This window comes from Macaca mulatta, chromosome 20 (genome assembly GCF_049350105.2).
Source record: "Macaca mulatta isolate MMU2019108-1 chromosome 20, T2T-MMU8v2.0, whole genome shotgun sequence".
Taxonomy (NCBI): domain Eukaryota; kingdom Metazoa; phylum Chordata; class Mammalia; order Primates; family Cercopithecidae; genus Macaca; species Macaca mulatta.
In genome coordinates, this window is record NC_133425.1 from 42,605,045 (window position 1) to 42,628,290 (window position 23,246).

The 23,246-nt window shown below is 37.1% G+C and overlaps 1 protein-coding gene across 2 annotated transcripts in view; it reads right to left on the reverse strand.

The window, feature by feature from the left end:
• The window catches only part of ITFG1 (integrin alpha FG-GAP repeat containing 1), a 293,341-nt gene that overhangs the window by 7,280 nt on the left and 262,815 nt on the right, over positions 1 to 23,246 (reverse strand). For both annotated transcript variants that reach the window (XM_077987196.1, XM_001114075.5), the window contains 2 exons: positions 931 to 1,055; positions 138 to 220 (listed from right to left, as the gene is read on the reverse strand). In XM_077987196.1, the coding sequence (XP_077843322.1) occupies positions 138 to 220; positions 931 to 1,055 (208 nt within the window). The remainder of the gene's footprint in view (positions 1 to 137; positions 221 to 930; positions 1,056 to 23,246) is intronic.

The following is a 23,246-nucleotide window of genomic DNA, read 5'->3' on the forward strand; positions in this document are numbered from 1 at the left end:
AAGTTTGCCATAAGCAAATTAAGGATGGGCACTCATGGGAACACAGCAGGAATATGAGAGGGTTTAAAAGACATCACTGTATCTATAATTCAGAGTTAGCAGTGTCTTTACCAAATCAGTTCAAGCAAGGACATTACCTTCGAGGGACATTGTGAGGGTATGGAATGACAATTAGCTGGGAATTTGGAATGATTGCAGTCCACTCTTGTTTTCGTATAGACTGGAAGAAGAATTTAAGAACATTTAACATTTAGCACATTTAAAAAACACAATTACTATTCTAAATAAATAAGCAAAAATGTAGCTTCTTTGAGAAATTCAAATTCTAGGTATGGATGAAGCTATGTTTACCAGTATTAAGCCAAAAATAAGGCTTTTGTGCCATCTGTTGGAAAATTTTCTCATCTTTTCAAGGAAAGATTATATTTGTGTTTTATGAATTTATTCATTCAACAAATATTTATCAGACACTTATGTAGCAGGCACTGTTCAAAGGGTTATGTACAAATGCTGCTTGGAGCTAAAATTCAAGTTAAGGGGAAACCGACAATAAACAAAGCAAGTAAAATAATATGATTATACATATTATATAAATAATACACATATGTATAATAGTATTTATGTTAGTAAAATATTTACGTGCATGTTAGGTGGTGAAAAATGTTAGGATGAAAAAGCAGGATAGATGGATAGGTGAGGTTTATGGGCGAGGAGAGGGAAAAACTACACGGTATCTTAAAATCATGATGTGCTCTATGTAAGATAAACTTAGGTCACTACCAATACATTTTTCTTTATTCTTTAAAGGGAATAAAAATATTTGATTTATTTGAATTAAAATTCAATTACATTCAAATTATTTAATTTAAATACTTAAATAGTGAATATTAAAACATAGATTAATTGTAAACAAAATGAATTTTCACTCACTTTTTCTCCAGATGGACGGGGAATACCAACATACAGATGGTCAAGAAAATTTGCGCTCCGACCTAAACCAAGCACGTTGTATGGTAGTTGGAGAGCTAAATGTGCGGATTGGCTGAGTTGACCAGCTAGAATTATTCAATTAAAAAAAACCATTAAAAACATCTCTGGAAACATTGCTCCCATCAAATATTAAAATGATAAAATGTTAAAAATTTAGGTACTGGAACATATCATGTTTCAACATGTGAAATGAAACATAGGACATTAATATTAATGATTCACTTTTTTCTTGTTCTGAGACATGGTCTCACTCTGTCACCCAGGCTGCAGTGCAGTTGCACTGCACTGAGCCTTGACCTCTCAGGCCCGAGCTATCCTCCTTCCCAGCCTCCCAAGTAGCTGAGACCACAGGCATGTGCTACCAGGCTCGGCTAATTTTTAAATATTTGTGGAGATGGGGTCTTACTATGTTGCCCGGCCTCCAACTCCTGGGCTCAAGTGATTCCCCTGCCTTGGCCTCTCAAAATGCTGGGATTACAGGCGTGAGCCACCATGCTCAGCCAATGATTCACTTTTTAAAGAAAACAGATTTACTGAGATATAATTCACATACCATACACATCACCCATTTAAAGTGTACAGTTAAGTGGTTTTGAGTATATTCAAAGAATTGTTCAGCCATCACCACAATCTAATCTTAGAACATTTTTATCACTTGAGAAGTAACTCCATACACATTAGTAGTCATGTCTGTTTCCAGCCCACACACTTCCAACTGTATGTAATCACTAATCTGCTTTCTGACTCTATAGATTTGTCTATTCTGAAGATTTCATATAAATTGCAATCATACAATGTGGTCTTTTGTGACTGGCTTCTTTCGCTTAGCATGTTTTCAAGGTTCATCTATATGGTAGCATGTTTCCGTACTTTATTACTGTTAACTTGCCAAATAATAAATACTGCACTTTGTTATATATACATTTTGTTTCATTAATTAATTTCATTAATTGATGGACATTTCAGTCATTTCCATTTTTGGTTACTAAGAATAATACTGCTGTGAACATTCATATACAGGGTTTATTTTTGTATTTACTCTTGTTTTCCTTTCTCTTGATTATGTAGCTAAGAGTGTTTAACATCACTGGGAACTAACTAACTGTTTCCAAAGTACCTGCAACCATCTTATGTTCCCACCAGCAATGGATAATGGTTCAAATTTTTCCACATCCTCAGTGACACTTTTTATTGTGTCTTTTGTATTACAGCCATGCTTGTGGTTGTGAAGTGGTATCTCATTGTAGTTTTTACTTGCATTTCCCAAATGACTAATAGTCGTTAGCCATGAAAATGGTCAATAAACACATGAAAGATACTCACTACACACACACACACACACACACACACACACACACACACATCAATTAAGTAAAGCATCTGGCCCTATAGGCACATTTTCTGTTTTTTTTTTTTTTTTTTTTTTTTTAAAGAAATGTGTATTAGCCTACTTTCCTGTTTCTTTGTATGGCTTATAATTTTTGTTGAAAACTGGACTTTTAAGATAATATCGATAACTGTGGTATCGCTTAACCCCACCCAAGGATTTGTTGTTTTTGTTACTGTTTGTTTAGTGACTTTTTTTTTTCATTTAGTGAATTCTGTGGATTCTGTATTCCCTGCAGTGGTTGTCCCCAAGGTCTTTTTAATTTTTAAAGTTTTTATTCTACATCTGGCTTCCTACTTGGCATATCTAGGTCAGTATTATTTAGTGGTCAGCCAGTGATTTGTTGTAAGATTTCCTTAAATCTCTTGCCTGTACATCTTCCACCCTTTGTCAAAGTGACTTGTGTGTGAAGGCATGCCTTCAAAGTTCAGATGGTTTAAAGGACAACCTTAGTTTTCATTTCCTGCTTATGCAGGGCTTCATGGTGAAGCAGAAGGGAGCTGAGTATCTGAATGAGGTGTTTTCCTTTCTAGGAATTTGCAGTCTTCTAGATCCCCAAGAATATGCTGTAGCTTTTTAAAGCTGCCTATGTTTTCCAGTTTTCTAAGAATTCCTCTTATATTTTGACCAGTTCTTGTTTCCTCCACCTTTAATCACAGGCTTAGGTAGCTGAGATGTTGCCAGCAGATTACTGTTGTTTTTGGTAATGCCCTAGTCAAATGAAATAGCCAAGATGCTGATAATGAAGATTTTCCAGGGAGTTGCTAGTCCAAAATGTTGATAGTAATAGGGATGGAGATTTTCATGCAGCTCCAAGGAGGTCAGTCATATCCATTGGCTGTGAAGCCGCTGGCTTTCCATGGCTACTGCACTACTCAGTTGAGAAGGGAGGCAGGATGGGAATAGCTCCAAGTTAAAAATGCCATAGATTCAGTGTCTTATCAAGGATCAGTAGTTTTCCTTGGAATAGACAATATTCAGTCCATTGTGTGGCTTTCGTTAATTTCCAGAGTTCTGAAATGGTGGATACTATATGGTTGGCCAATATTTTTGTTGTTGTTCTTTTTGGGGGCTCTGGGAGAGCAAGTTTGTGTGGTCCTTACACTGCCATTCCAATAGTCAGTCTTTCCCTGTTGTAATTCACTTTTATAGAATGTATGTATTTTCTAGGTATTTTTCTACGTGCTTAAACTTAACATTTAAATGACAAAATTAATATATAAATATTTTAATATTCAAGGGGACTCTGCTAAACATCACTAATGTTATCCAAAAATATGCAATCACTGGCAAGTATATTTACCTGATTATTTATATAGTTCTTAAGTTGGAAACAGTAAGGTATAATGAAAAGGAACATGAATTTAAGGATAGGCATTAACAATGTGTATGAAACTGAAAAGCAGTATAGTGAACAGCATGGGCTGCAGAATTAGTTCACCTGATTGAAAGATAATGTTTAAAAGTAGAGTACCTCACATAGTAAATAATCATGTTAGCTATCTTTATTAAGATAAAATTTATTCTTACAGAGTAGAATTAAAAATTAAACACAGGCCGTTTATGCCTGTAATCCCAGCACTTTGGGAGGCCAAGGCAGGTGGATTGCTTGAGCTCAGGACTTTGAAACCAGCCTGGGCAATGTGGTGAAACCCCGTCTCTACAAAAAATACAAAAATTAGTCAGGCACGGTGGTGCATGCCTGTAGTCCCGGTTACGTGGGAGCTGACATGGGATAATCACCTGAGCCTGGGGAGGTTGAGGCTGTAGTGAGCCGTGATTGTGCCACTGCACTCCAGCCTGGGAGACAGAGTGAGACCCTGTCTCAAAAACAAACAAACAAACCCAAAATTAAGCACAAGCTGATTTCATGACACTACTAGCAAAGACTGACTTAACAGAAGTAAACCAAAAATAAAATTCTAACTGTTGGACCCTCCCCTCAGGCACTCAAAAGTTAACCTGAAAAACTAGTTCAGCCCATGATGGGAAGTGAGGGTCAGATATGCCTCATTATACTCTCCTTTCTGTTGGAATTCAGGCACAGCTGACCAGCATTAACATCAATACAAAGCCCTTAAGACTGACAGAAAAGACTGTTTAAGGCTGATAAGAAGCATTTACAATCTACTCTCTCTGAAGCCTGCCACCTGAAGCCTTCATCTTCATGATAAAACCTTGGTCTCCACAACCCCTTATATTAAAAGACTTAAAGTTTGACTCTTTTTGTCTACATGACATCAAACTAGGCTTCTGTTTTCCTCTTTATACTATTAAAATTGCCTATGCAATAAGCAAGCTTAAAAGTATTAAGGAGAATAATCAAAGTAAAATTATCCAGCAACTTAAAATGAAGAGATAATCATTATTACATTTTAGCATACTTTTGGTCACATACTTTTCTTCTCCAAGGCAAGTGCATGCACAAATACATTTTAGCATAGTTTAGTACTATTTTCACTCAGTATTATTTATGAGTATTTAGTCATCATGAAAATTCTTGAAAAATAAATAAGCAGAGAGAAAAATGATGGAAACACCAAAATCCCATTAAGAGAAAGCCAAAGGAAACACAGTGAAAAGACATGTATTAGTATGTATACGTCTAAAATTATTTTTCTAAAGTGATATCTACCCAAACATTACAAAAATATAATTTTTCTGCCTATATAATATCTTATTTAAAAATTAATTCCTTATTGTTGGAAATAAAGGAATTTTCCTAATCCTTCACTATTAAAAAAAAAAAGCTTCAGTGAACAACTCTGCAAATCAATATTTGTTTGCACCCAGATTAGTTTGTTTGATTCCTATATACAGAACACTGGATCAAAGAGTAGTAAGTTTAAAACTTATTGTTAAATATAGAAACCCTGTTTCCTAAAGAGAGGGTGCATCACTTTACATTTCCATTAGCTTTCAATGAAAGCATCCATTTCAATCCATTCTTATTTTCTAATCGAGCTGTAATTCAATTAACTATTTTAACAATTTACTATTTTAATAAAGTGTAAAATCAAATGGCCTTTAGTGTATTTGCAATGTTGTGCAACTATCAATTCTCTCTCGTTTGCAAACTTTTTCATCATCCTATACCAACACCCTGTACCGGTTAAGTAATTACTTCCCCTTTTCTCTTCCCCCAGTAACCTCTAATCTGCTTTCATTCTCTATGGATTTGTCTACTCTAGATACCTCATATAAAAGGTACCATACATGTGACCAACTGTGTCTGGCTTCTTTCACTTAGCATAATGTTTTCAAGGGTCATATAAGTTATAGTATCATTACTTCATCTGTTTTTTATGGAAAAATAGTATTCCATTTTATGTATATACTTTGATTTGTTTATCCATCCAGCTATTGATGGATGTTTGGGTCGTTTCTACCTTTTGGCTATTATTAGTAGTGCTGCTATGAACATGGATGTACAAATACCTCTTTGAGACCCTGCTTTCAATTCTTTTGAGTATATATTAAGAAGTAGAAATCCTGGATCATATGGTGATTCTAGGTTTAATTTTTTGAGGAATTGCCACATTGTTTTTCACAGCAGCTGCACCATTTTACATTCCCACCAGGAATGTATGAGGGTTCCTATTTTTCACAGCCTTGCTGACATGTCATTTTCAGTCTTTTTAATTAAAACCATCTTAGTGGTTTTGAAGTCTGGTTTTGATTTGCATTTCCTTCATGACCGATTATGTAGGACGTCTTTCACTTTGGGATTCTTTGGAGAAATGTCTAGTCCTTTGTCCATTTTATAATTGGACTGTTTGTGTTTTTGTTGTTGAATTGTAAACATTCTTTTTATAGTCTGGATACTAGAACCTTATCAGAGATAAGATTTGCAAATATTTTCTCCCTTTTCAGTTTGTTGAAAAGAAAAAAAAAATTTCTTTTCTTTTGAGACAGGCTCTTGCTCTGTCACCCAGGCTGGAGTGCAGCAGCACAATCCTGGCTCACTGGAGCCTTCATCTCCTGGGTTCCAGTGATCCCAGCTCAGCTTCCTGAGTAGGCTGGGAGCACAGGCCTGTGCCACTGCCTCTGGCTAATTAAAACTTTTTTTTTTTTTTAAGAGACAAGCTCTCATTACATTGCCCATGCTGGTCTCAAATTCCTGGGCTCAAGCGATCCTTATGCTGTGGCCTCCCAAAGTTCTGGGATTACAGGCATAAGCCACTGCACCTGGCTAAAAATGTTTTTTAATGCAAAAAAGCTTTACATTTTTGCAGAATCTAATCTATTTTTAAATTTTGTTACTAGTGCTTTTGGTGTCAAATCTAACAATCCATTGTCAAATCTGAGGAAATGCAGATCTATTTCTATGTTTGCTTCTAAGAATTTTGTATCACTTATATTGAGGTCCTTGATCCATGCATGAGTTAATTATTATATATGAGTTATGATCCATGAGTTAATTATTATATATGAGTTAATTATTTTATATGGAGTCCCGCTTCATTTTTTTTTTTTTTGCATGTCATTATACAAATGTTCTCGTATGATTTGTTGAAGGCACTCTTCTTTCTCCACTGAATGGTCTTGGTACTCCTGTCAAAAATTAATTTGCCATAGATGTTTGGATTTATTTATGGTCTCTCAGTTCTATTCCATTGGCTTATATGTCTATCTATATGTCTGTCTTTATGCCAGCACTATGCTTGTTGATTACTGTAGCTTCGTAGTAAGTTTTGAATTTGGAAAGTATAAGTCCTCTCAGCTTTGTTTTTGTTTTCCAGTATTGTTTTGGCTTTTTGAGGCCCTTTACAGTTCCATATCAATTTGAAAGTTGGCTTTTTATTTCTGCAAACAGACCACTTGAATTTGTAGATTGTTTTGGGGAATATTGCTATCTTAAAGTTTTCCAATCCATGAATATGGGATGCCTTTCCATTTATTAGATTTTCTTTAATTTCTCTCAGCAATGTTTTTAGTTTTCAGTGTATAATCTTTCAATTTCTTGCTTAAATATATTCCTAGGTGTTTTACTCTTCTAAATGTTGCAAATTGAACTATTTTTTCTTTTTTAAAAATTTCTATGCTGGTGTATGGAAACAACTGATTTTTGGGTGTTGATCTTGTTCCCTATAACTTTGCTGAATTTGTTTATTAGCTGCAGTAGTATTTTTTTTAGTGAGTTATATGAGATTTTTCTGTATACAGAATCATGTCATCTGCAAATAGAAATCATTTTGCATCTTCCTTTCCAATTTAGAAGTTTTTATTTCTTTTTCTGGCCGAATTGCTAAGTGTAGGAATTCCAGTAAAAAGGTGAAGAGGAGGAGTGAAAGTGGGCATCCTCATCTTCTTCCTGATCTTAGAAGAAATGCTTTCAGCTTTTCATTATACAAGATGATATTAGGTGTGATTTTTCTTATAACTGCCCTTTATGATGTTAAGGAAGTTCCCTTCTATTCCTAGTTTGCTGAGTGTTTTCATTATAAAAGGATGTTGAGTTTTGTCAAATTATTTTTAGTATCTATTGAAATGATCATGTATTATTTTTCCCTTAGTTCTATTAATGCCATGTATTACACTGATTGACTATCTTATGTTGAACAATCCTTGTATTCCTGGGACAAATCCCATTTGGTCATAATATATAAACACTTTTAATGTGCTGTTGGATTTGCTTGGTAGTATTTTGTTGAAGATTTTTGTATCAATATTCATATAGGATATTGGTCTGTAGCTTTCTTGTGGTATCTTTGTCTGGGTTTGGTATGAGAGTAATGCTGGCCTCACAGAATGTGTTAGGAAGTATTTGCTCTTCTAGTTTTTGTAAGCGTTTCAATAACAGTGATGAAATTCTTCTTTAAATTGTTGGTAGAATTTCACCAGTGCAGCCACCTGGTCCTTGAGTTTTCTTTTTCAGGAGGTTTTCGATTACTGATTCAATCTCTTTACTTGTTACAGGTCAGTTGCCATTGTCTATTTCCTCTTGGGTCAGTTTTGAATTGTCTGTGTTTCTAGGAAACACTTTTTTTTTTTTTTTGAGACAGAGTCTTGCTCTGTTGTCCAGGCTGGAGTACAATAGTGTGATCTTGACTCACTGCAACCTCTACCTCCTGTGTTCAAGTGATTCTACTGTCTCAGTCTCCCGAGTAGCTGGGATTACAGGCATGTATCACCACACTCAGCTGATTTTTGTATTTTTAGTAGAGACGGGGTTTCACTATGTTTGCCAGGCTGATTTCAAACTCCTGACCTCAGGTGATCTGCCTGCCTCAGCCTCCCAAAGTGCTGGGATTACAGGCACATCTTTGATTCATCTAGATTCTCTCTTTTTTTTTTTTTTTTTTGAGACAAGGTCTTACTCTGCCACACAGGCTGGGGTGCAGTGGCACAATCATGGCTCACTGCAGCCTTGAACTCCTGGGCTAAAGCCTCCTGAGTAGCTAGGACTATGGGTGCATGCCACCACACCTGGCTAAGTTTTAAATTTTTTTGTAGAGACAAGGACTCACTGTGTTGCCTAGGCTGATCTCAAACTCCTGGCCTCAAGCATTCTTCATGCCTTGGCCTCTCAAAGTGTTGGGATTATAAGTATGAGCCACTGTGCCTGGCCTAGATTGTCTAATTTGTTGATATGCAGTTGTTCATAGTATTATCAATCCTTTTAATTTATATAAGGTCAGTAGCAAAGTCCCATTGTTCATTTCTGATTTTAGTTATTTGCCTTTTCCCTTTTGTTTACAACTCAGTTTAGCTAATAGATTGTCAATTTTGTTGATCTTTTCAAAGAACCAACTTTCGATTTCTGTGATTATTATTCTCTATTTCATTGATCTCTGCTGAAATCTTTATTATTTCCATCCTCCTGCTGGCTTTGAGTTTAGTTTGGTCTTCTTTTCAAGTTCCTTATGGTATAAAATTAAGTTGCTGATTTGAGATCTTTGTTTTTTTAACATTGCATTTACAGCCATAAAGTCCCTCTGAGTACTGCTTTCGCTTCATCCAGTATGTTTGGTTTGGTTTTGTTTGTGTTTTGTTTTTAGTTATCTCAAGATATTTTTTAGTTTTGCTGATATATGTCTTATCTTCCTTAAGTTAACCATTCATGCAAAGTAGTGGCTGGATTACCTAAATACTCAGAGAGCATATAAAACATATTATATGAATAGTTTTGTGTCTGCTTGCTAATGAATGTTTATTTCATTAATGTCTTTATTTGCACAGAATTTGGTTAGAGATTTTCTTTTATGTTTACTGATAGTAAGAAAAGTAGTTACTTTTCTTGGTAAAAATTGGTAACTACATTCTTTGATGGCTACAGTTATTGTAGCCATCAAAGAATGTAAGACTTATATGTAACTAACTTGACTTAAGTTAGTCCCCAACACTCCCAAATGTATAATTCCAGTATAGACTGCCAATCTCTGAACTCTAGGCTCTCATATCAAACTAAATGCTAAACATCAATATTTTCATGTCTAACACATATTACCAAATTAATATATTCAAAACGTAATCTCTGGGGCTGGGTGTGGTGGCTCACACCTGTAATCCCAGCACTTTGGAAGGCTGAGGTGGGTGCATCACCTGAGGTCAGGGGTTTGAGACCAGCCTGGCCAACAGGGCGAAACCCTGTCTCTACTAAAATGTACAAAAAAATTAGCCAGGCGTGGTGGCGCATGCCTGTAGTCCCAACTACTCGGGAGGCTGTGGCAGGAAAATCACTTGAACTCGGGAGGCGGAGGTTGCAGTGAGCCACAATCGCACCACTGCACTCTAGCCTGGCCAACAAAGTGAGACTCCATTTCAAAACAAAACAAAACAACACAACAACAAAAAAACCCCCATAATCCCTGATTTTATTCCCCCTACCTGCTCCATCTCAGTTATGGCCACTCCAACTTTCCACTTGGTCATGCCAGCAACCCTATAGTTATAATTATAGGCCTCTCTTTTTCTTGTATCCTATATTCAATCTGCCAAGAAATTGAATATATATCTACAATTTAAAATGTGTATACACTCTAGACACTCATTTCTATTTCTACTGCTATCACCTTGGTCCAAGCCACCACCAACTTTTGCCTGAATTATTCTTATTATTTACCCCAAATAGTTATGTTCCTAAACTGAAGTATGATAACAGCTTCTAGTTAGTTTCCTTGCTTTAACTGTTGTTCCTCCTATAGTCCGCAGTTTCACTCAGAATACAATCTTTTCCTATGTCCTACTTAGCGTACACTCTCCACCTCCCATTTAACTGTGGCTTCATTTTCTACTCTGTAACCTCCCTCTTTCATTCTGCTGTAACTTACTGGCCTCTTCACTGTTCCTTGGAAATTCTAGGAGTGCTTATATCTTAGGGCCTTTGCACTGGCTTTCTTCTTTGCCTGGAATAGCCTTCCAAAGATAACTACATGTCTAACTCCCTTACCTCCTTCAAATCCTTGTTCAAATGGCATGTTTTCAGAGAGGCTTGCTCTGATAATCCTACATACAATCGAAGACCCTCTGGCCCAGCAATCCCAATCCCTTTTACTCTGCTTTATTCCCTCTTCCTCCCACCCACAGTACTTAACACTAGCTAACACTAGAAAGTATTAAATAACTTACTTACTATGCCAATTGTCTGTCTTCCCCCACTAGAATGCAATCTCTATGAGGGCTGAGATTTGAGTCTGTTTTATTCACTTTTATATTCTAAGAGCCGAGAACAGGTCTGGTATATATTAGCCACTCAATATATTTTTGTTAAATTAATGAATAATTGAAAGAAATTTTAATCCCCCAAATGTGTCAGACCTAACACTTGTAACATATTCCAGTTGAAATAAGGTATTACACAACAAAAAAATACTACATCAATTTATACCACATAAATATTAGCACATCATGATTGTCTACCCAAAGGTGAAGTATCTGTGATACGTTTTTAATATTTTATAATACATTAAAGGCATTTGTGATATCAGACACTCCAACCACCAGATTCAAATGCCTGTGTTCTTTTGTCCAGGCTTGCATTATAGTCTGATTTTCCAATATACTTCAAGTACATGTTATTTATATAATTTTAAAAAAATAACAGTTTTCACCGGGCGTGGTGGCTCATGCCTATAATCCCAGCACTTTGGGAGACTGAGGCGGGTGGATCACTTGAGGTCAGGAGTTCGAGACCAGCCTGACCAACATGGTGAAATGCCGCTTCTACTAAAAACACAAAATTAGCTGGGCATGGTGGCACATGCCTGTAATCCCAGCTACTTGGGAGGCTGAGACAAAAACTATCACTTGCTTTCCTTTGCTGCTAGTCTAACTGCATTGCTAATAGGGTTTCTCATACATCTTCATCTCTTCATCTTCTTTTTTTTTTAAACAGAGATGGGGGTCTTGCTCTGTCACCCAGGCTGGAGTGCAGTGGTGTGATCATAGCTTACTGTAGCCTTGAACTCCTGGGCTCAAGTGATCCTCTCGCCTTATCCTCCAGAGTAGCTGGGAGTATAGGTACATGACATCATATCTGGCTAATTTATTTTTGTTTTTTCAATGTTTTAAGGGAAGAAGTCTCACTATCTTGCCCAGGCTGGTTTTGAGCTCTGAGCTACAAGTGATCCCCCCACTGCAGCCTCCTGAGTAGCTGGGATTACAGGTGTGAGTCACATCACCAGGCTGATGTATCTATGAAAATCTTCTCAGCTACAATTATCATACTCCCTTGTTTCTAAATGCCAACTTGGGGTAATAATTTGTGTTATTTAATGTGATGAGGCTCATTATAAATGTATATCAAATCAGATGATCTAGCCAGAAAAAAGTCTAGCAATTAAATTGGAGTTTATGGTCTACTCTGATAATGCGATTATTTCCTTGATATGTTTCAAAAAAGTGTGTCATGTATCAAACAACTGACATGTAAACTTTTAGAAAAGAATATGTATGTTAGATGCTGCATATACATATTGTGATTCTATATATAACAATTAACATAAGGTGATTTTAATGACTTTTTATTTAAATATTTGTTTTGCTCTGAGAACCCAATGCCCTGAATATTCTGGATAACAGAAGATCATAGTTGTTATACTAATTTCTAGTAATATCCTAGGGACCACCTTTTAAATAAAAATTATCAACTAGGCTAGAATATTGGCCGAAGAAAGCAAGTGATGAAATGTATTATAGCAGTGATGATTTTTAACATTTAAATTAATTGCTGAAGTATTTAGCTATTTGGATAACTAATTCCTATAATATAGAGTACAGTAATTGCTAAGAGGTTATTTATTGTTAACAGGATAAACTTAATTGTACAATATCATATTATAATTTGACCCCCAGAATTCAGAAGTGAAAACAAAAAAGGACAAAATAGATTTTGAATATAAAAATAAGCCAAAGGATATTATGACTGAGAATAAAAATATTAACATTTAATTTTAAAATTTGGAGATGTTTTAGGCTATAGTCACTTGACATTTAAGACACTTGTTAAATCATACAGCTTATCCTCTTATTTTTCTGTTTTAAAATTCACTGACTTTAATTAAATGGATGGTTACCCACATAGAAAAAAGAACATAGCAGCTGGTCCCTGCCTGATGGTAAAATCTTCTCCTGGCCTGTACAACTAAGGCACACCATTTTACTTGGACTTTGGGAATATCTAGTTTCCAATGTGAGTGAATTCTGTGACAAAATTACAAATGCAAGACCTGTGTTACTTTAGTGTCACTATATAAATGCTCCTGGTTTTAAAACAGTCCTACTTAGTGCTCAGCATAAAGAGAAGAAATAAGCTGTCTTCACCGAAAGCCATAATCCATGAGAGAAGTAGTTACAATACCTTTTAAAAGTATGTGGTGGTACTAGGATCTCTAGAATGTGGCTCCAGAAAGATCTCAAATTACCCTAAGTGAATAGTATATGGGGAATTTGTGAGGCTCCATGCTCAAATGCTGAGTTCTTACATTTTGGAAGTTAGGATCATCACTGTTCATGGAAAACTTCTTAAAACAACGGTTGTCCTCTTTTCCTGAAAGTTGAGTTATGATTGTGAATAAAGGAATCCACTGACTGTTACCAGTCTAGGTAATTATTCATTTTCATGCTCTATTCCTGGGGAATACAGCATAGTGGCTGGCACACAGTAGGCACTTAGTAGAGATGTCTGCTGTAATAAACTGAAGGTTTGGGAATAAATAAATTTGTACAGTCGTTTAACTTTAGTTTCCCTTGAGGTCTTATAATATGCCATGTCAATGATCACTGTGGAAGACATCCACTTGGGCTTTGAATAATAACATGATATCAGCTTACCTAATGGGGCTTGAACAAATGTGTAGGGAACACAGGAGACTTGTAAATATGGTATTATGGGAAACACATGGGATTTGGATGCCAAAGGTATGTACTTCAACACTGATTTATTTGATCTTTAGTAATCCCTTGACCCCCTTGAGCCTTAGTTTGTGTATTCATTCATCTGAACATTTAGTGAATGTACACTGTATGCCTTTACACAGATGAGAGACAAACCTTGATCTGGAGATGCTTAAAGGTACAAAAATGAAAATAGAATGGAATGTTTCCTCATTTGTAGAATTAGAATAACTATACCAAACAGCATCATCTACTGCATGGATTCAGTGAGGAAATTACCAGATGATAGTACTTAACTTCTAATGTATTATAAAAGTGCTTTGTAAACTACAAAGCAGTGCAGTGGCGCTATCTTGGCTCACTGCAACCTCCGCCTCCTGGGGTTCAAGCGATGCTCCTGACTCAGCCTCCTAAGAAGCTGGAATTACAAGTGTGTGCCACCACACCCAGCTAATTTTTGTATTTTTAGTAGAGACAGGGTTTTGCCATGTTGGCCAAGCTGGTCTCGAACTCCCGACCTCAGTGATCCACCTGCCTCAGCGTCCTAAAGTGCTGGGATTACAGGCGTGAGCCACCACACCCAGCCCCATAAAAGGTTTTTAATGGAAGTTGTAATTTCTTTTTTGGAATAAATGAAGAAACTTGGAACCCTGGTTCAAGCTCTGTCAACCTACTTCCTAGTTATAAATTTAGAATGTGAGTAGTTTTTGTGTCTCTTCTTTTGTGTTAAATTGGTATATAATTCACATACCACAAAACCCACCAGTTTAAAGTGTACAATTCAGTGGTTTTTAGTACACCGACAAGGCTGTGCAACTGACACCAATTCCAGAATATTTTCATTACCACAAAAACAAACCCCATACCCAAGAGCAGTTACTTCCCATTTCTTCCTCCCTCCAGCCCCTGGTAACCACTACTGTCCTTTCTACCTCTACGAAGTTGCACATTCTGGACCTTTCATATAAATAAAGTTGGACAATATGTGGCCTTTTGTGTCTGGTTGTATTCTCTTAGAATAGTTTAGCATGGTTCATCATATTGTTGCATGTTTCATGTTTTTGTGACTGAATAATATTCCACTGTATGGATATACCATATCTGTGGTTTATCCATTCATCAGTTTGTGGGCATTTGGTCTGTTTCCACTTTTTGGGCAATTATGAATAATGCTGCTATGAACATTCATGTACAAGTTTTTATGTGGACATGTTTTCTGTTCTCTTGGGAATATACCTAGGAGTGGAATTTTGAGTCATATGCTAACTTTGTGTTTAATTTTTTGAAGAACTGAGTAGTCTGATTTTGTTAACTGCTTTTCTAACCTTAATTCACAAAAGCCTCTAATGAAGGAATGGTAAAAAGCCATTGCAAATGCATGTGAAAAATAATGCAAAGGGAAACAATAAAAGAAATCCACACAGCTCCCATAAAACCAAACTGTATTAGGTGTTATTGCTTGTGGGTTCCAATTTAATGGTAGGTGTTCCTTTTGAGTTGCATTAGGGTAGTCAACTTTTCTGAGGTTATGTGCAATTATGTTTCAGCTGTCATCCTCTGGATTAAAAAAAAAAAATCCCCCAGGTTCCAAAGTGAACAATGTTGTATAAATGAGCTAAATGGGAAAGCCTGACTTATGACTTAGTGCACTCAATTTTCCATGTTGGAGATCTGTACCTCTCTGAGAGGGAAACCAATGGTCATTTCACTTATAAGAGACCTTTTTTTAGTAGGAAGGAAAAAAAAAGAAAAAAAGACAAGGGAGCAAAACTGCTTAGTTCTGAGACATGGATAAAAGATGCTTAACTACTTTAAAACCAAAGGTGAGAAGAGATTTTTTTAGTCCCAAATTGCAAGATAGGTTATTTTTACTGAAACATGTGATTTTAAAAGAAATGTTTATTAGACTAGGTAGCTATTATTACATACATGTGACTCAACCTGGAGAGACCTAGAGGCAATTACTAGCTATCAATAGACATAAAACACAAAAATATCTTCGAATTTTTCCTTTAGCAAAGTCAGTTCTCTCATGTGTACCTTCTTGCTAGAGGACATGATTAACGTTGTGACTGTCAGTACGCATATTCTTTTAAACTTTTAAATCATCAACTTCCGCTTCTCTACGTTTCTATCCCTTTCCTATCCACTCATGCCTGAGCTGCCCAAACATATGTCTTCATCAGTGTCAGTACTTCCATCTTTGTAAATTCGTTTATATTTGGCTCATGAAGCAAAGCAGAATACTACATTCTTTCTTGCAATTATTGTTGTGTAACAAATTAACCTAAAATTTACTGGCTTACAACTAGAATCATTTTATTTCTCATGATTCAGTGGGTTGACTGGGCAGTTTCTGCTGGTTTTGACTAAGTCATTCATGTGGCTGCACTCAGCTGGTGTGTTACCTGGGGCTGGGGTTCGGTGGGTTGACTGCACTGGCCTGCCTCTTCATGGTCTTTCTTCCTGAAGGAGACTAGCCTGGCTGTTTTCACATGCTTTCTCAAGGCCACACTCCAAGAGGGCAAGCCCCACAGTATAAGGGCTATCAGAGTTCTACTTGGGTCATGTTTGCTGATGTCTCCTTGGCTGTGGGTTGGGGCTAACAATGGTACGAGTACTGGGGAGGCATGAATTATTGGGGGCCATTAGTGTAGCATTTTATACCTGAATGTTCATTAAGGTAAACTGTATTTTTCTTTTTTCTCCTCACTTTTCAGTTGACATATTTTCAAGGTCACTAATTCTTTCCTTGGCCATGTCTAAGTCCGTCAAAGGCATTCTTCATTCGTATTTCCAGCAAGTCACTTGTCCAGCTCACAGCCCACAGGCCACATGTGGCCCAGGGTGGCTTTGAATGTGGCCCAACACAAATTCATAAACTTTCTTAAAATATCATGAGATTTTTTTTTTTTTTTTAATTTTTAGTTCATCATTAGTGTTAGTGTATTTTATGTGTGGCCAAAGACAATTCTTCTTCCAAGTTGGCCCAGGGAAGCCAAAAGATTGGACAGGCCTGTATTACAGTGTTTTTTATTTCTAGCATTTTTTCCATAAGAGCTCTTAGCATATTAATCACAGTTAATTAATTAATTTAGAGATGGAGTCTCACTCTGTCACCCAGGCTGGCATGCAGTGGCACTATCTTGGCTCACTGCGACCTCCAACTCCTGGGTTCAAGCAATTCTCCTGCCTCAGTCTCCCAAGTAGCTGGGATTACAGGCACATACCACCATACATGGCTAACTTTTTTGTGGTTTTAGTAGAGACAGGGTTTCACCATGTTGGGCAGGATGGTCTCAAACATCTGAACTCAGGTGAGGCCAGAGGTCACTCTGGCCTCCCAAAGTGCTGGGATTACAGGCGTGAGCCACCGTGCCTAGCCTTGATTTATTTATTTATTTATTTATTTGAGACAGGGTCTTGGTCTGTCGCTGGTCTGGGCTGGAGTGCAATCTTGGCTCACTACAGCCTCGATATCCTAGGCTTAAGGCCCACCTCAGCCTCCTGTGTAACTGAGAATACAGGCAAGCACCATCATGCCTGGCTAATTTTTGTATTTCTGTAGTAATAGGGTTGCCTCATGTTGCCCAGCCCAGTCTCGAACCCCTGGGCTCAAGCAATTCGCCTGCCTTGGCCTCCCAAAGTGCTGGCTTATAGGTGTAAGCCACCACACCTAGCCCACAGTTAATTTTAAATTCCCTGTCTCTATAATTTGACAGTCTTGTCTTTGCCATAACTGAGTCTACTTGCTTTATCCATTCAGAGTGTGTGGCTTGTTTGTTTTGCCTTTTAGTGTGGCTTGTAATTTGTTGTTGAAAGCTGTACATGATGTATTGCATAAAAGGAACAAGGTAAATAGGCATTTAGTGTGAGGTTTTATGTTTATCTAGCTATGAGTTAGGCTGCATTTACTGGTAGTTGCAGCTGTAGATGTCAGAGGCGAAAACATCATCTAATGCTTATTTTTGTTTCCCCTGTAGTATTTGGGTTTCCCTAGAGACTCCTTTTTATTATTTATTATTACTGACTTCTTCATCCTCTCATTATGGAACACTAGAGATTCCTTCTGAAATAGGGCCTGAGCTTTGTTCAACTATAATCTCTATTATATAGCAGACTGATTAATGTGGTGGCAAGGTGTCGGGGGAGGGTAAGTGTTTAATGGTCTTTTAACTATTAGTCTTGTCTCCCCAACCACCCACCTGCCACCTTAGGTGAGACAGGCTAAAGGGGGCTAGAGTTGGGTATTTCACTTCTCTCATGTCAGTTAGACTCTGGTAAAACCCAACTTGGTTAGGTGTTGGTAAAATAGTTTCCCTTGAGGACAGGCCTTTGTTAAGGAGAGCAGTAGCTCTGGAAGTTTGTTTCTTTTAAAATGTTTACTCTCTTCCCTCTACACACACAGAAACACAAGGGCATTTTCCCCTCAGCCTTTGACTCTGAGAACTTGATAGGTACTCTAAGACTGGGCCTCCAGGAGTTTTTAATGTTTTAAACTAGTCTCAATCTCAGTCTCTAGCAATCAGTCAATCACCCTTGAAGCGTTCCTACCAGTTGCTAGCTCCAGCTGTGGCTTCCACTCAGTAATCTGTGATTCTCTGTATTTGCCTGTTCTAGTTTTGGGGACCGTGGTCTGTCTCCTGTCTTCATTTTTTGATGGATCTAAGAAGAGTTGTTGATTTTCAGTTTGTTCTTTTTTTTTTGGTGAGGATAAGAGTACAGCTTCCAACCTCTTTACATGTTGGATGGAAAACCACAAGATCTCAAAACTGTAGTGGTTAAAATATTTTGTAAAATTTTAATTTTATTAAAAAAAATTTTTTTTTCAGATCTAGGCTTGCAGAGGTTAAAATATTTTTCACTCATCATTCATTCTTTTGTTCTTTCTTATCTATCCTTTACATTTAAGTGTATTTCAAAAAATGGGCAACCAGGCCTATTTTATTAAAAAATTTTCGTTTCTTCTGTTTCAATAAAGCCTACATTCAAAAGTCCTATTTTAGATTTTTAAAATGTAAAATATAGCACTTTGGGAGGCCTAGGCTGTATTTTGAGCCCAAGAGTTCAAGGCCACCCTGGGCAACATGGTGAAATCTCACCTCTACAAAAAATAAAAAATAAGCTGGGTGTGTTGGTGCACACCTGTAGTCCCAGCTACTAGGGAGGCTGTGGTTGGAGGATCTCTTGGGCCCAGGAGGTTGAGGCTGCAGTCAGTTATAATCACACCACTGCACTCTAGCCTGGGTGACAGAGTGAGACCTTGTCTCAAATAAATAAATACAAATAAAGTAAAATCTTGAAATAAAGGAGGACTAATCTTCTCAATTACTACTTTTGGTGAATATACATAATTAAGTCAAATGTATTATTATAATGGTTAATAAACTGTTCACTAAACTGTAATGAAAAATAAATGTTTTGTGTAAAGAACAATTAAAAAAATAAAATTCCAGGCTATTTACCAAGTTATTCAGAAATTCTACAGCAACTAAGTGAAACCAGTGGGAACATCTGTCTAGAATATGAGTTTTTCCTCAATGAAGTTAAGAAATAAAGATAAAACATTTAAAGATATTATAGCTTTTGTGTCTCCTATAGAGTTAAAAAACCAGAACAGGATTTTTCTTTTTTGATTGTTAAATTATTTTTTTGTGTGTTCTCCTAATAAAATTACATTTCCCATTATGTTGACTTTGCTAATGCTATATCTGCATTTCTTCTTCTTCACTTTTTCTGGTCCATGCATACCAATCCTTCAAATGAAGACTTCCTTCACAAAGTGTTACCGGATCAATTCAGCCAATAATGGTCTTTCTTTGAATTCTATTATACTTATTGCTTTGTAATGACTATTTACGAGGGTATTTGCAAATGTATATGTCTGGCTCCTAATATATAAAGTTCTTGATGATGGTAACCTCATCTAAGTATATTTTCATATTCACAGCAGCTGGCAAAGCATCATGCACAGTTATCCAGCAAACAAGGTCAAGGGTATCAGATTTCTAGGAAGTCTTACAGAATATGGAATCCTAGTTCTTTCATAAAACTCCACTCTGGACACTTAAGTTTGCAGAAGAAAGGGCTAATGAATAGTGAAGTTAGTCATCTTTTAAACACCCTTTTGAGAAATCTTTCATTAGTGGCTTATCTTATTCTCTAGTTTTTTTTTTTTTTTTCCTTATTTCTCGCTGCAAATAAATTATAGACTCTTTAGGACAATAAATATATTTCACACTTCTCCTCAATGTGCCTGGGATTACAGCTTGTATTTGGTAGATGTTCAATAAATACTTTTTCTACTTTATATATATAATTTTAAGTTCCGGGATACATGTGCAGAACGTGCAGGTTTGTTACATAGGTATACATGTGCCACGGTGGTTTGCTGTACCCATCAACCCATCATCTAGGTTTCAAGCCCCGCATACGTTAGGTATTTGTTCTAATGCCCTCCCTCCCCTTGCCCCCCACCCCCCTCAATAATTTTTAAATAATAAAAAAATCTTCATAGAGTAACCCACTGTGGAGTTTGCTGTACATGTGCACTATCCCCCACACCTCCACAGCTAACACACACTTTACAAATGATTCTGATGCTCTTGAACTTTTCGTTTGTCCATTTTCTATGACTCTCTTAACAATTTCTATTTATTCTCTTGCTTTAATCTTTCTTTCACTTGCTCCTACTTATTTTATAGATTTGTCCTTATAAGTTTCTTTTTATTTTATTTTTACTACCCCTTACCCTTATTTAACCTCATCTCTTCTTTAGTTCTTTATAAATGTGTGGTTGTGTTTGTATGTTGGGGGGGTGGGTGGTGGTGCTACAAAATCACTCAATTTTGAAGACATAGGTTATTAAAGTTTTATAGCCCATTATTGTTTCACTGGAAGAGTCATCACATAAAACTGGTAGAAAGGAGATTCTTGATTGTCATTTCCAGGAAATAACCAGTTGGAGTAAATAACAGAGTACTCCCAATTTTCCCTTCCCATCTCTATGGCATTCCTGTCTCTCATGTCATTTATCCATATGCTATAATCACCTAGTACACTGCTACTATTATTACTTTAAACACAGTTTTTTTTTAGATCAATTAAGAGTAAGAAAAATAAAAGACGTTATTTTACATCCACGTATTCCTTCTCTGATGTTCTTCCTTCCTTATGTAGATACAAGTTTCTGACTTATCAGATTCCTTCTCCTTGAATAACTTATTTCAACATTTCTTGAGTGGTGATTAATTTCCTCAGTTTTTGTCTGTCTGATAGCCTTTACTTCTCCCTCACTTTTTTTTTTTTGTTGTTGTTGTTGTTTGTATTTCTTCTAAAAAACAAAAAACGGGATACATGTGCAGAATGTGCAGGTTTGTTATATAGGTATACGTGTGCCATGGTGGTCTGCTGCACCTATTGACCTGTCTTCTAAGTTCCCTCCCCTCACCCCGCACTCCCCAACAGGCCCTGGTGTGTGCTGTTCCCCTCTCTGTGTCTATGTGTTCTCAATATTCAACTCCCACTTAAGAGTGTATTTCTCACTCACTTTAAAAAGATAATTTTGCTGGATACAGAATTCCAGGTTGGTGGTTTTTTCTTTTGGCATTACAACACTTTAAATTTTTCACTGCATTTTCTTTTTACTTGCATGCTTTCTGACAAGAAGGTGGCTGTAATTCTAACCTTGTTCTGCTATGGGTATTTTTTCCTCTGGCTTATTTCAAGATTTTTCTTTGTCTTTGCTTTTCTGCAGCCTGACAATGATATGCATAAGTGTAGTTTTTTTTTTTTTTTTTTTTTTTTTTTTTTTTTTTGGTATTTATCCTGCATGGTGTGTGGTCTGGGCGTCTCAAACCTGTGGTTTGGTGTGTGTCATTACTTTTAGAAAATTCTTGGCTATTAATTACTTCACCTATTTCTTTTGCTCTGTTCTCTCTTCTCCTTCTGATACTCTAATTTTCCTTATCATCTGCTCTTGCAGTTTGTTTACTTATAATACTCCAGTATTATATTGTGCCCTGGGGGTGTGGTGGTAAAGTGCTGGGGTGGGGGGAAGCATTCTAAAATTTTATGATTTTAGAATAATCAGTCTTGAAAACCAAAAATAAAATCCCAAGCCCCGCAACCAACTGAACTGAGCCCCCCTGGCCACAGGAAACCTGAAAACTGAATTCCCATTCAAGATGGGAAGGGAGGTTGCCCATGCTTTGCTGTACTCCCTCCCTTTTGGAGTTCAGGCACAACTGATCAGCATTAACATTAAAATAGGTATCCTGGCCAGGCGCCATGGCTCACGCCTGTAATCCCAGCCCTTTGGGAGGCTGAGGCAGGTGGATCACTTGAGGTTAGGAGTTCAAGAGCAGCCTGGCCAACATGGTGAAACCCCATCTCCACTAAAAACACAAAAATTAATCATCCCAGCTACTTGGGAAGCTGAGGCAGGAGAATCGCTTTAACCCAGGAGGCAGCGGTTGCAGTGAGCCAAGATAGTGCCACTGCACTCCAGCCTGGGTGACAGAGCGAGACTCCGTCTCAAAACAACAAAACAAAACAAAAAAACAACAAAATTTAGAGATCCTAAGGCTGACAAAACACATTCTCTGCCAAAAAGGTACCAGATTCCAGCCTCAGTCTGGTATAGCATCACATGACAGATAGCAGGCCCTGAAGGAAATAAAAGTACTTTACTCCAAAATATTAATATATTTATTTAACACATTTTGAAATGGCCACGCAAAGCTGTCTTTTGTGGAGGAAATGTTACATCTGTAGAGAATCTCCATTTATGCAGCTAGGCTTTTCTCAGATCTAGGAGAGATTAAGGGTCTGACATATTTTAAGGTCTGAAAACAGTTATTTACCTTCTAGTCTCTGAAGCTTGCTACCTATAGGTTTATCCACATAACAAGAACCTTGGCCTCCACAATCCCCTTTCTCTTAACTCGAGCCTTTCTTTCTACTAAGTTTTTAGCTTAACTCTTTCAACCAACTGCCAATCACAAAATCTTTGAATCCACTGTGACCTGTAAGCCCCTACCCTTCGAGATGTCTTGCCTTTCCAGGCCAAATCAATGTATATCTTACATGTATTGCTTTATGTATTTACCTATAACTTCTGTCTCCCTAAAATGTATAAAATCTAACTGTAACCTGACCGCCTTGCCACACTTGCTCAGGACATCCTGAGAATGTTCCCCGGACCATGGTCACTCAAATTGGCTCACAATAAACATCTTTAAATAGTTGACACAGAGTTTGGCTTTTTCATCAACAGTGTTTTGGTAGCTCTACATCCCTGGTCTGAGTTGCACAACACCACTTGGGTGAGATAGGAAGGCTGCGGGCTTGGAGCCAGGTAAGTGCCTTGGCCTGAGTAAAGTCTGTTCCCTGGAGATGGAGAAAGCCTTGGCCACATTTCAAAATGGTTACTGTTTCTCACCCCTGCCAGAAACGTGAGGGGATCTTTTTTGTTTCTTCATCATGAGAACTACATGACAAAATAATTTTCTCTGACTTTACTTCAGTATGT